Source organism: Mirounga angustirostris, unplaced genomic scaffold, assembly GCF_029215605.1.
Source record: "Mirounga angustirostris isolate CCGP_5_RB_7025 unplaced genomic scaffold, mMirAng1.0.hap1 SCAF_17, whole genome shotgun sequence".
NCBI classification, from domain to species: Eukaryota; Metazoa; Chordata; class Mammalia; order Carnivora; family Phocidae; genus Mirounga; species Mirounga angustirostris.
In genome coordinates, this window is record NW_026991725.1 from 6,415,882 (window position 1) to 6,429,933 (window position 14,052).

At 35.4% G+C, this 14,052-nt stretch overlaps 1 protein-coding gene across 3 annotated transcripts in view; it reads left to right on the top strand.

The window, feature by feature from the left end:
* The window catches only part of SUZ12 (SUZ12 polycomb repressive complex 2 subunit), a 42,847-nt gene that overhangs the window by 24,398 nt on the left and 4,397 nt on the right, over positions 1 to 14,052 (top strand). For all 3 annotated transcript variants that reach the window (XM_045889435.3, XM_045889433.3, XM_054510956.2), the window contains 7 exons: positions 4,764 to 4,869; positions 8,485 to 8,662; positions 10,791 to 10,882; positions 11,100 to 11,243; positions 12,146 to 12,303; positions 12,697 to 12,895; positions 13,343 to 13,422. In XM_045889435.3, coding sequence (XP_045745391.1) covers positions 4,764 to 4,869; positions 8,485 to 8,662; positions 10,791 to 10,882; positions 11,100 to 11,243; positions 12,146 to 12,303; positions 12,697 to 12,895; positions 13,343 to 13,422 — 957 coding nt within the window. The remainder of the gene's footprint in view (positions 1 to 4,763; positions 4,870 to 8,484; positions 8,663 to 10,790; positions 10,883 to 11,099; positions 11,244 to 12,145; positions 12,304 to 12,696; positions 12,896 to 13,342; positions 13,423 to 14,052) is intronic.

The following is a 14,052-nucleotide window of genomic DNA, read 5'->3' on the forward strand; positions in this document are numbered from 1 at the left end:
ACTTAACTTCTAGTGGAAGAAACAGACACCACCACCCAGAAATTACAGTAACTCACTATTGGTGAGTGCTGTGAAGAAAAATAGAATAAATGGTTGTTTTATAGAGAAAGGTCTAGGAGAAGGTAATATTTGAAAGAGACCTGAATGAAATGGGCCATGTGCAAATCTTGAGGTTATGTATTATCAAATTAAGGAAGAAATCTGTGTGTTGTCATCGTGTGGCTCTGTGTATTTGGCACAGGGTAGCAAAGAACACCTGGATTTGTCACCATCTCCAGTTTTGGGGGAGTGAAGCATCTTAGTGCCAGTAAAAGAATATCTAGGAGGCAAAGGCAGCATTCTTTTTTGACAGGATTGGGGAATGGAACCTGTAATGTGCCATGAGTTCTTGTTTTTGTCTGCTTGCTGGTAGTTAACACAGTTCACTGTTAGTTAGGCATAGGGGAAACAGGCAAGTAAAGCAATTAGTACATTCCTCCTACTCTTTAAAAAGTACTGTCGCTTATTAGCCACCAGGTGAGGAAAGTTACAAGTCTTTTAATAGGAAAGCAAAGATGGTTAGGATAATGCCATAAATGTTGGCTACTGTATTGCTGTATTGTGTTAGAATAAATCACTTAATATTACTATTAGAATATATCACTTTATATTAAACCATTATAGTGTCTTCTTAAAGTCAGAAATTTGTAGGTTAGAGATTTAAATGGGAAACAATAGAAACATGTTTTAGGAGATCATAGTTAAAGTTTATGGGAGAAGCAACTGGGATGTGACACAGTGGGCTTCATTGATGTTGGTCAGTATTCTGTTTTAGGCAGCATGGGGGTGGGTATTGTGTGCTTTTTAAAATTCTTTCTGCCTTACACATGTATTAACATATTCCTTGTATGTATGAAATGCTGCTTTCTATTTAATGACTAAAAGTACCAAGTAGAAACCATGGGAGAATTTTCCCCCGATAATTTTGAAAATTTCTAAACTATAAAAAAGTTGAACAATATAGATAGATCATTAATACCCACATACCCTTTACCTAGATTCATCAGTCATTAACATTTTACCACATTTGCTTTATTTGTGAGTGTGTATTTAATCTTGTGCTTAACCATTTTAAAGTTAGAATGTGACATACTACTTCATTCCTCACTCCTGAACATTTCAGTATGTATCTCCTAAAAACAAGGACAGTTTCCTTCATAACCACTGGTGTAACCAATACACCTGTCATACTCAGGAACTTTAACATAACACAACAAATACTATCCCCAGTTGACCACAATAATGCCCCTCGTAGCTGTCCCATCTCCAGCCCCACCCCATGGGTTGTGATCTGTAGCAAGTTGCCATATCTATTCAGTCTCCTTCCAGTTGGGATAGTTCTCCAACCCTTTGTTTTCTCTTTTGTTTTTGCCTTTTGTGAAACTTTTTATTGTTAATTATAATTTGAATATTGCCTTTTTTACGTGATATTCCTTTCAGGTGTACAACATAGTGATTCCAACAGTTGCATACATTTTGTGGTGCTCACCACGATAAGTGTTGTCACCATAGAAAGTTATTACAGTATGATTGACTGTATTCCGTATCTCATACTTCTCATCCCTGTGACTTATTTATTTTATAACTGGAAGTTTTTACCTCCTAATCCCCTTCACCTATTTTGCTTTTCCCCCACACTCCTCCCCTCTGGCAACCACTAGTTTGTTTTCTGTATTTATGAGTCTGTCTTTCTCTTTTCGTTGTTATTTGTGACACTTTTTTAAAGTACAGGCCTGGGGGGGTAGGGGGATGGGAGCCTGGTGATGGGTATTAAAGAGGGCATGTATTGAATGGAGCACTGGGTGTTATATGCAGACAATCATGGAACACTACATCAAAAACTAAATGATGTATGGTGATTAACATAACATAATAAAATTTAAAAAAATTAAAGTACAGGCCTGTAGTTCTGCAAAATGTCTCTCAGTTTATGATTAGATTCAGGTTAAACATTTTGGGCAGGATACCCTGAACAGTAATGTGTTCTTTGTGTACATCACAGATGCAGGTAAAATTAGGTTTGATCACTTGGTTATGGTGGTGGTCACAGTATTTCTCCATTGTAACGGTATCTTTTCCCTTTAATTAATTAATACATAATTTCTATGGTAATCTCAGTTTCAACTGGGTAAATGTGCATTTTCTGCCCAAAAACCTTCCACCCAAAAGTTTAGCATCCATCAGTGATTCTTGCTTGAAAAAATTATTCCTATGGCAGCTGCCAAAATGTTAACATTCTGTCATTTCTTCCATGTTTATAGGCATTTTTTCCTATAAAATAGAAGAGCATTCCTCTCAACTTATTTTTATCAATTTTTTAATCTATTTCTTCTTAATCAGTAACAAATTCCATTTTTATTCATTCTGCTTTAATCTACTCATGTTGTATTCATTTTAATGCTCAGGTTGTCCCAAATTTAGTCAGGAGGAGCCCCTCTAAACAGGGTCCAATATGTCTTTTTTACTTAATTTTTTGTTGTTTTTCCTTACTTTCTGAATAATAAGATAGCCCAGGCTTACATTCTCCCTCTCCTACTTCTGCTCTGGAATTGGCCATTTCTTCAGTCTTGATTCCCTTTTTTTTCCTTTTAAAGATTTTATTTATTTGAGAGAGAGCAAGCATGCACTAGTGTGAACGAGGGGAGTGTCAGAGGGGGAGGGAGAGGATCTCAAGCAGGCTTTGCTTAGTGCAGAGCCCGACATGGGGGTTGGGCTTGATCTCATGACCCTGAGATCATGACCTGAGCCAAAACCAAGAGTCAGATGCTTAACTGACTGAGCCACCCAGGTGTCCCCCACCCCCTTGCCTTTTTTTTTTTTTTTTTTAAGTGGGCTCCACACTGTGGAGCCCAAAAAAATATTTTTTATTTTTTAAAGTAATGTCTATACCCAGCATGGGGCTTGAACTCACAACCCCAGGATCAAGAGTTACAGGTTCTTCTGACTGAGCCAGTCAGGTGCTCCTAGTCTTGATTCCTTTTAATGGAGGAAAAGTATTTGCAAGCCAAGATCTGAGGAGTTAGATGTGTAAAAAGTTCTTTTTATAATCTCAAAGAAGTTAAGGTCTCCTTAAAGAATGACCACAATTCAAAAACCATATAGAGAAAGTATGAAATATTAAGCAAAATTAAAAACTTATTCTGAAAACAAAGAAGTCCTCTTAAACTAAATCAAAAATAAAATGACAAGGATGACAAGGGAGAATTAACTTCAACTCCTGCTGTAGATTGATGTCTCATTTCTTTAATGTAATAAGATCATACTCATTAAAATACCACAGCCCAGTAGAAGAATGAGCTAGAGATAAAAATGTTTACAAAAAAGGAAAATATTTGTGGTTCTTAAACATTTAAAAGATAAGACATCTGAATATAAAAGTACACTGAGATGTCATTTTTTCACTTACCAGTTTGGCAGAGATCAAAAAACTGATAAAGCACTGTTGATGAGGCTGTGGGAAAAAAAGGGCCTCCTCATGCATTACAGGTAGGAGAGTAAATTGGATTGTAGCTATCAAATGTACAACTATAAAATAGAATATTATGTAGCCATGTAAATGCATGAGGGAAGCTTCGTTTCAGTTTAGAAGTATATGAATGTATTATTACCTATACAAATACATAAAAATAGCTTTTTAAAATGTTAAGTTGAATAGCTTTACTACTACACTGTTGAAGTAGAATAAATTCAAGGCGCACAGCATAAAGACAAAAATTCTTAAGTCTCAAAATCATTTGGTATTAAGATCAGACTTAGAGATAGGCTACCCAGATTCAGTTGCTAGCGCTGCCTACTTTGTCACCTTAAGTCAAGCTACTTAATCCTTTTGCGTCAGTTTCTTCTTCTGAAGAGTGGAGTAATCTACTTCATAGAGTTGGGAAAATTAAGTGAAACATGTAAAGTCTTCCAAATAATGCCTGGCACATAGTAAGCACTCAATAAATGTTAGCTGTCCTAACAGAACTATTCCAAGACTGATGAAGAGAAACCAGATTCCTGTGACATACAATTAATCATTGAGCATGGTTGAAGAATGGTGTTTAGGGTAGTAGTGTTACCAGTGTTAAAAGGTATGAAAAAAAATAATACAAACTGTATGTACACACACATATATGCACACATACGTTAAAACTATACTGTGAGTATGGGCATAATTCTTTGATTCAACTGGTATTTCATTCATTTATTCATCCATGAAATGTTTATTGAGCACCTATATGTGCCAGGTGCCCCCAGGATCTTAGAGTTACTAGAGTCATAATCATCAAGTTTACTGGTCATGAATGAAATTCAAGAATTCTAGTTCAAATTTTTTCAATAGTCAGAAATGACAGAGGCATAACTCTTAGTGGTTACCTAACGCAAGTATTGTAACACTGTTGTTATCCCATTTTCTTAAAGTATAAAGCCTACACTTGTGCTTTATACTTAATGTTTAAAATTTACCAAGTTTTGAGAATTTAGGCATATATTATATGTTAGTATAATAAGTTGTATCTGACTAGCCACAGTAACGAAATAATTCTCTAGTAGTAATAGTTATTAGTGCAAATCAAAATTGCTTTTGTCAGGAATGGAGAGTAGGTATATTTCAAAATTTCGTTGGGTATGTAAGCTAGTTTATAAATTTAATAAATGCTCTTTAGTATAAATCTGAAGATGTAGAATTTGTGTACTTACAATAATACACAGGTTACTTTAAAGTGTATGTGTTTGTCTAACAGGCGCTTACAGCTTTTAGATGGGGAATATGAAGTAGCCATGCAGGAAATGGAAGAATGTCCAATAAGCAAGAAAAGAGCAACATGGGAGACTATTCTTGATGGGAAGGTATGGACTGCTTAGAAGGTGGAGCACATTATAGTCATGAACTCCCATTTTTGATTGATGTTTTCTTTCCCAGATGCAAATTCATGTTGGAAGTAGGGTCCTTTGTGTTTATACTTTGAAATATACAAGTAAAGATTACCTAGTCAAAGTATTCAATGGAAAGCACTGTCCTTGGAGCCAGAGTACTAGGTTCAAATCTCCACACCTAGCTGTGTGGCATTCTGGCAAGTTATTTAAGCTTTTGTGTGTCAGTTTTCTCATCTAGAAAACGAGGCATAGAATTGATGGATTAAATGAAATAAATATGCTTAGCATCGTGCCTGGCATAAAATAAGTGCTCAATAAATGTTAACTACTATTATACCTGCAACCAGTACTACACTATGTGTTAGCTAACTTGAATTAAAAACAACAGCAACAACAAACTGTTGTAAATCCTGCTCATAGTAACAGCAGGCAACATATGATGACCAATAATGCATTTGTCAAGAAATCTGCAGAACTTAGATAAATCATACTTAAAGTAACTTTTCTGAGACTTAAAAGAATAAATACATTTCTTGGGTAGGCAGACGCAACGGAATAAATTAGTCACTTATTTCCAAATATGTTATGTCAGTGTGCCGTCACAAACAAAATCCTAGGATTTTTTTAAGCCTTAAAATTAGTCTCAAGTTAACCTAGGACAATATGTAATAATAGTAAGGAATATTGTGGAAGTTTTCTAAGAACATTTACTTAACGGATAGTAGAACATACTATACAGGTAAAAAAAAAAACCAAAAAACCTTAAATTGTATGGTATAATAAACATAGGAATAGATGAGTGGATCACTGAAGCATTATTTTAAAATAGTTCCATGTGCATTTGGACTTCAGCCTGTGATAAAATTGGTATTAGATCTGTGTGGAAAAGATCATTCATTCATTGTGACAGAACTGGTCTCTAGCCATCTGAAAATAAACTTAGACCTCATAAATTCCGGAAGACTCATGTAAAAATTAACATTACATAACTTCAGAAAAAAATGGAGATGAATATTAATATAATCTTAATATGAAGAAAGCTCTTACAAGTATGATGCAAAAGTTAGAAAGCATAAAATAACTAATGAAAGTGAATCATTTCTCCACTAAAAATCTAAAGTTAAAAACAAGTGATAGGCCAGGGAAAAAGTAACATACAAAAAGCTAATATGAATGTGTAATTTTATAAATCAATAAGAAAAATAAGCAATCTAATTAGAAAAATGGTTAAAGGACAATCAGGCGATTCTTACGGCAACAAGTATAGATGACTAGCTAGCAAGCTTTTAAAAAGATTCAACCTTCTTAGTATTCAAAGACGTGTAAACAAAATCAGAGATAATACTTCACTAATTTGACAGAAAGATTGACAGTGTCTAGTTTGAGATGTGAGGACATGTATTCTCACATAATGCTTCAATGTGAGAATAACTGGGGACAGCCTTACTGGAGGGCAGACTGGCAATATGGATGACATTTTAAATTGTGTTTATAGGCATTAACAATTAAGCCCAGTTCCTCAATTTTGTCACAAGGTATAGTAACTGGTTAACTGAAAAGATGTAGATTTTTACAGTGGAGAAATGATTCACTTTCATTAGTTATTTTATTTTGACAGATGCTGTCAAAAATTTTTAAGTAGTGAGAAGTTGGAAATACCTTAAATCTAAAAAGATAGTTTAAAAAGAACAGTACTTTGACAAGATTTCCATGGTATTTCATTTTTACTTAATAATATACATATTCCTACTTTTTCTAAAATTAATGGTGGTTACCTCTAAGTGATGGGATTTTAAATTTTTATTTTTTATGCTTATCTACAGTGTTTGAATTTCATGCAGTTGTTCATTATGTTTTAAATTTCTTTTAAAGTTTAAATTTTTATTCACAAGAAAATAAGAATTACATGAGTTGTTGGTTTTTCCCAAGAAATTGAAACAATAGGGCATCCCTTTAAAGTCAGAGCATTTAGATATGGTTCTTTTTAAAAGCTTTGTGGTATTCTTTTAAATAAATGTCTCATAATTTACTAAACCAATGCTATTTTAATGGATAATTCAATTATATTAATTTTTTTTACCTTTTCACAAATGTGAATGTGCTAGTATATATATCTTTATGCATTGCAAATATTTTTATGAGATAAATACCTAGATATGGGGAGACTTACTTTTTCAAAACTGGTTTATGAAAGCACACTTTTACTTCATTCCTGTCCAAAATTAATAGTTTTAAGAGGATTATTTGTAATAAAGATGTAGGAGTTTAGGCTTGTATGGCAGTAAAAGAAACAGGTTTCTTTTCTTTCTTTTTTTTTTAAGATTTTATTCATTTATTTGAGAGAGGGAATGGGCAGAGGGAGAGGGAGAAGCAGACTCCCTGCTGAATAGGGAGCCCGATGTAGGGCTCCATTCCAGGACCCTGGGATCATGACCTGAGCCAAAGGCAGCTGCTTAACTGATTGAGTCACCCAGGTGTCCCATTAAACAGGTTTCTATGGAAGAGCATGAAAGCAGTCTTTCAGAAGATTATTTGGTCTTCTATCTATGAATTGAGAAGTAAAAATTAGAAGGAGGAGAGCAGCTGAGATACTGTAGTAATAAGGTAGTAAGGATCTATACTTGGTGATTATGTAAGAGAAACAAAAGAAAAATAGGAGTCAAATATAGAATAAAAAAATAAATAAAAAAAAATAGGAGTCAAATGTAATTCTGAAGTTTTTAGGTTAGGGTTCCTGGTAGAATGATAATGCTAGGAACAAAACTAATTATACCTGGGAAGGAAAGAAAATAGAATCATGTCTAAATATATTTTTAGTTCAAGGTGACATTGATGTCATCCAAATGGCAGTGTCCACGAGGCAGTTGAGATACACAGTTTTGGACCTCCAGTATAAAGAATGGAGAATCAATTTGGGATCATCAGCCTTAAGTAAATCCTTAAGGACAGGTGAGAGATTAGGGCAAATGGCTAAATATTAGCTAGGAATTAAGGAGACCAGGAGAAGAGTCATCTTATAAGTGATTAGAGGTTGAGGAGGAAAGCCAAGAGAGTTCAGAGTCCCAAAACCCAAACAGGAGAAACAAGGGCAGCTGTCGTTGAAGCTGAAGAAGTCAGGGAAAATTACTAATCTCTGTAAGCGTTCAATTTACAAAAAGAAAGTAGTTGGTCATCTAACAGGTGGCAAACCGGCAAGCTTTGGTTACCACAGTTTTTCTGTTTTTAAAACCATTTTTCATTGACTACCAACATGTAAGAATAGGAAGATTTCCCATGAGAACTTGGATTTCTGACTTCTTTTGAAAAAATCTGAAAATCTGGCTGTGCTGGGGCTCTGTTTGCACATGGCAACAATTCATCCATTGCTGTTAAGTGGCTGCCTCTTCAGGCAACCTGAGCCCTCTGGTACTTCAGTCTGTACTGCGCCATATATGTGCTTTACTTGCCTGGCCATCTCTGTTGGCATTTTAGGTTTTCAAATCCACATTAATTTATCATAATAGGTATCAGGAGGTTTTTTTTGTTCCTATGATTTCTTTCAATTCATTATGTGGAACCTTCACTCTTTTCATATGTTTTCTTTTTTAGAGGCTGCCTCCATTTGAAACATTTTCTCAGGGACCTACGTTGCAGTTCACTCTTCGTTGGACAGGAGAAACCAGTGACAAATCTACAGCTCCTATTGCCAAGCCTCTTGCCACTAGAAATTCAGAGAGTCTTCATCAAGAAAACAAGCCTGGTTCAGTTAAACCTACTCAGACTATAGGTAAGAAAACATTACTGTCAAAATAGTACTTTGCAAGGGTGCCTGGCTGGCTCGGAATAACTCTTGATCTCGGGATTGTGAGTTTGAGCCCCACATTGGGTGTAGAGGTTACCAAAAAAAATAAACTTAAAATAATAGTAATGTTTTGTAGAGTTAGCACTTGGCTTCAGATTAATTTGTTTGCCATTTGCTCTAATAATTATTCTTTGGGAAATATCAGCAGTTCTTTATGTTTTGTGACAGATGTATCTGGGAATTTTTTTTAAAAAGCTTTAAAAGCATGATGAAATATATAGTGTATATATAGTATATGTATATATACATATATATATATATATATGCCATATGTTATATAACACCATCTATAGATAGCCTCATGTCAATTTAGGACAAGTTTTTCCACCAAATAAATTTCTCTGAAGCTCATGAGAAAAACAGTTGGTTTTCATACCTTTTTAGATTTTGGAACTGCAGCTATATAAAGGGTTTTGGAACTGTATGCTTTTTATAATTCATGTAAAGATTTGTATATGTTGTAGAACTGAATTCAGTATTTCAGAGTGTTTTTGCAGTTTTAGGGCTGGAAGAGGATCATCATAACTTGAATTTTACCAGGTTAAATTTTGCAGGAAATTTTTAGAGGAAAAAGACTTACAAATGGAGTTAACTCTGCTGAGTTAAGGCTCAGGTGCAGTGTAGTGTTCTGTCATCTTGTATCTGCCTAATAGGAACACTGTCCTCAATTGAGAGCATCTATATGTTTTTATCTAACTCTATTTAAAGAAGACAGAAGGCTTAAGACCGCTGTCTTTGACATTGACCACTCATGTCCACTCATTGTAAGTTACCGTTAATGAGTCAAAGAGATGTAAGAAATGGCCTGTGTCAGAGCAAAGATTTCCCAAGTAAATTGTGGTCTGGGCACTTCTTAAAGTACTCTGTGGCCAGTCTAATAGGTAAGTGTTTCAAAGAAACTGAGAAAGAAAGTTTTATACAAAATTGTACATATGAAATGGTTAGTTATGTCAGGGAAAAGAAAAACATTTTAAGTCTGTAAAGAAATATACCAAAATTATTAATCCATTATCTTTTGGATTTGGGGTGATACTAATACAGTCATTTTTAATTTTTGTTAAATCAACACTTGGTGGATATCTGCTCACTGTTGTGCACTGAGAATACAAAGACCAATCAAAACCACCTCTGATCTCAGAGTGCTTTTAAAATATTATAGTGACTTGGGGCGCCTGGGTGGCTCAGTCGTTACGCGTCTGCCTTCGGCTCAGGTCATCCAGGGTCCTGGGATTGAGCCCCGCATCGGGCTCCCTGCTCCGCGGGAAGCCTGCTTCTCCCTCTCCCGCTCCCCCCTGCTTGTGTTCCCTCTCTCGCTGTGTCTCTCTGTCATATAAATAAATAAAATCTTTAAAAAAAAAAAATATTATAGCGACTACATATAATTACTTGGGGTTACTTTCATAATGGTTTAGAATATAAGAGGTGGGTTTTTTTAATTACTATTATTTTGGGGGGGATGGAGAGGGAGAGAGATGGACTTTTAAAGGGAAAAAATGGGTCCTGCCAGTAAAGACCTTAATAACTTGAGGATGAGAACAAAACTTGTGTTAAGTGGGGCACCTGGGTGGCTCAGTTGGTTAAGTGTCCCACTCTTGGTTTCGGCTCGGGTCATGATCTCAAGGTTGTGAGATCGAGCCCCGCATAGGGCTCCTCACTCAGCGTGGAGTCTGCTTCAGATACTCTCTCCCTCTCCTGTTTGTGTGTGCACTCTCTCCAATAAAGAAATCTTTTTTTTTTTTTTTTAAGGTTTTATTTATTTGACAGAGAGAAAGACAGCCAGAGAGGGAACACAAGCAGGGGGAGTGGGAGAGGGAGAAGCAGGCTTCCCTCAGGGCAGGGAGCCTGATGCGGGGCTCGATCCCAGGACCCTGGGATCATGACCTGAGCCACCCAGGCGCCCCTCAAATAAAGAAATCTTAAAAAAATAAAATTTAAAAAAATTTTGTTAAGTACTGTAGGTAGAATTGAAAACTTTAATGTTTAGTTTTACAAGATATTATTTCACTTTTTATAAGCACGTATTTGTATTAAATATAAAAGTATATATTTTCAGCTGTTAAAGAATCATTGAATACAGACCTACAAACAAGAAAAGAAAAAGATACTTCAAATGAAAACCGACAAAAATTAAGAATATTTTATCAGGTAAACATAACTTGCCCTTCTTTTTTAAGTAATCATGAAATGCCTTTGTTTTGCATGTTACCTCTGAAATATTTTGGCATATTTAAATGAAAAGAATGTCTCTAATTTGGTTTTCTTTGTAAATTGTTTTAAGTATTTTAAAGGTGATGTTGAAACAAAATACCTTGAGATGTTTAAGTTGAAGATTTGCTGTTTTTTGTTTTTTGTTATTTTAAAGTTCCTTTATAACAACAATACAAGACAACAAACTGAAGCAAGAGATGACCTACATTGCCCGTGGTGTACTCTGAACTGTCGCAAACTTTATAGTTTACTCAAGCATCTTAAACTCTGCCATAGCAGATTTATCTTCAATTATGTTGTAAGTAACTTTTCTTGTTTTTCTTTCCAATAATACATAAGACAATCTGACTTTGAAAACCTGTGCTTCTTGGGGCACCTGGGTGGCTCAGTTAGTTAAGCGTCTGCCTTCCGCTCAGGTCACGGTCCCAGGGTCCTGGAATCTAGCCCCACATCAGGCTCCCTGCTGAGCAGGGAAGCCTGCTTCTCCCTCTCCCTCTGCCCCACCCCCCGCTCATGTTCTTTCTCTCAATCTCTTTCTCTCTCCCCTTCTCGCTCTCAAATAAATAAAATCTTTTATTTATTTTTTTAAAGATTTTATTTATTTGACAGAGAGAGACACAGCGAGAGAGGGAACACAGGCAGGGGGAGTGGGAGAGGGTGAAGCAGGCTTCCTGCTGAGCAGGGAGCCCGATGCGGGGCTTGATCCCCAGGACTCTGGGATCATAACCTGAGCCGAAGGCAGATGCTTAATGACTGAGCCACCCAGGTGCCCAATAAAATCTTTTAAAAATAAATAAATAAATAAATTGTTCTGCACAAAATGCCAAAATCTTTGTATTTGATGGATTGCCATATGCATGAATTACAGTGATTCAGTTTACGTATATTTGCATAGTGCACCTATGTTGACTTCTATAATCCTCACATTGGCTCTTTGAATTAAGTGGTGATTTTTTTATTCTTACTCAAATAATTTGTACAAAGTTACCAAGCCAATAAATGTCACAGCCAGGATTTTAACAGATCTTCTTGACTCCAGGTCTTCTTATTTCCCTTTCACCATTTTTGTATGTGTGGCTCATTTTAGTTTTCAAAACATTAAGAGCCACAAGTACTTTTTAATTAATTAAAGTGATAGGTATGTAGGGTAGAGATAATTAGTATTTCCTTATTCTAAGCATCTTGCCATTCTTGTTACAGTATCATCCAAAGGGTGCTAGAATAGATGTTTCTATCAACGAGTGTTATGATGGCTCCTATGCAGGAAATCCTCAGGATATTCATCGCCAACCTGGATTTGCTTTTAGTCGCAATGGGCCAGTAAAGAGAACACCTATCACACATATTCTTGTGTGCAGGTAGGTAAAAAGGTCATAGAACAAAACTCATTCTCTGACTTATTGGTGATGGTGGAGGCACAAGGGAGAGCTAGACAGAGCTACTGTTTAGGGTGGGAGTCATTATTTCAGATTATTAGCTAAGTGTCTGAGGTGGTATACTGCTTTATAACCCTCCCCAGCCCCTGTAGTGATTTTCTCACTTCCTCTTTAGAACTTTTTCCTATGTCTTAAATGTTAATGTCACTACTGCTACAGTGATTAGAGGGATTAAAGAATTCTCCCAGTGGAAGTTACTGTGTGCATACCTAGAAAGGAACCTGTACCAGAGGAATGTACTCTATTTGAGAGGTGTAAAATAGAAAGAATCCTATCCCTGTCATTTAATGTTACATCAACATTTCTTTTCATCAGACCAAAACGAACAAAAGCAAGCATGTCTGAATTTCTTGAATCTGAAGATGGAGAAGTAGAACAGCAGCGAACATATAGTAGTGGACACAATCGTCTATATTTCCATAGTGATACTTGTTTACCTCTCCGTCCACAAGAAATGGAAGTAGATAGTGAAGATGAAAAAGATCCTGAATGGCTAAGAGAAAAAACCATTACAGTGAGTATTACTGTTATCACCATTGACCGTGATTTTAGAATCTTATGATGAAGTGATTCATGTTTAAAAACTATTAGTTGTTTAATATGGATTAACTCTTAACTTAGTGTAAAGAACCCTTTTCTAAAAGGAATTCAGGAATCCACAATTTTTATAATTGTGTCATTTAAACAGTTACCAACTGAAGGACATACAAAGATTTTCTTCTTGTGATTTTGTATCATGTTTTTGGTCTTTTTGAAGTAGGTAACTACTTTATAACTTAGGGTTTCCCTTTTAAAATTACTTAAATAAAAGTTCTGTTAACAAATGTTGCCACTTTGCTGTATAAATGAGTTGTGGTATTGTTAAAAAAATTCTGTTTATGATAGTCTCATAATTTTTTCTTAGAAATACCAATTTTGTTTTTTCTGTATTTAATAGGTATTCTTTCTTTCTTTTTTTTAGCAAATCGAGGAATTTTCTGATGTTAACGAAGGAGAGAAAGAAGTGATGAAACTGTGGAATCTCCATGTCATGAAACATGGGTATGGTATTTCTAAATTTAAATATTCCATTTCCTTTATGCTCTTCTTGCTGCTTCACATTCTGTAAATTTTATGTTTGAATCTTACTTAAAATTCAGTTGGCTTAGGGGCGCCTGGGTGGCTCAGTTGGTTAAGCGTCCAACTATTGATTTTGGCTCAGGTCATGATCTCAGGATCGTGTGATCAAACCTTGTATTGGGCTCTGCACTCAGTGCAAAGCCTGCTTAAGATTCTCCGTTTCCCCTCTCCCTCCTCTAAAAAATATTAGTAAAATTAGATACAGTGTGCCCTAAATCTTACCCTAATCCAAAGTATTATAACTGCAGAAAGAAAAATGGTTTTATGTAAGAAAGGTGTTAGCTCCATCTAACAGCAGTTTTCATTTTTATTATGTCCCTTTTTTTAAATGACCCAATTTTCATTTATTTTATTGCCAAGGATTTAAAAATAGTATGTTCCTTGCTACATACCTAGAAATCTGAAAATTGCTTATCACACTATTACTACAGTTTTTTAAAATTGCTTAATTCTGGAGAATAAAATATAAGTAGCTTTTCTGATTTCTTACTACCATTGCATAATGGTCAGGGTAGAACAGTACTTATTTCTTGTGCCACTGTGGCTAAAAGT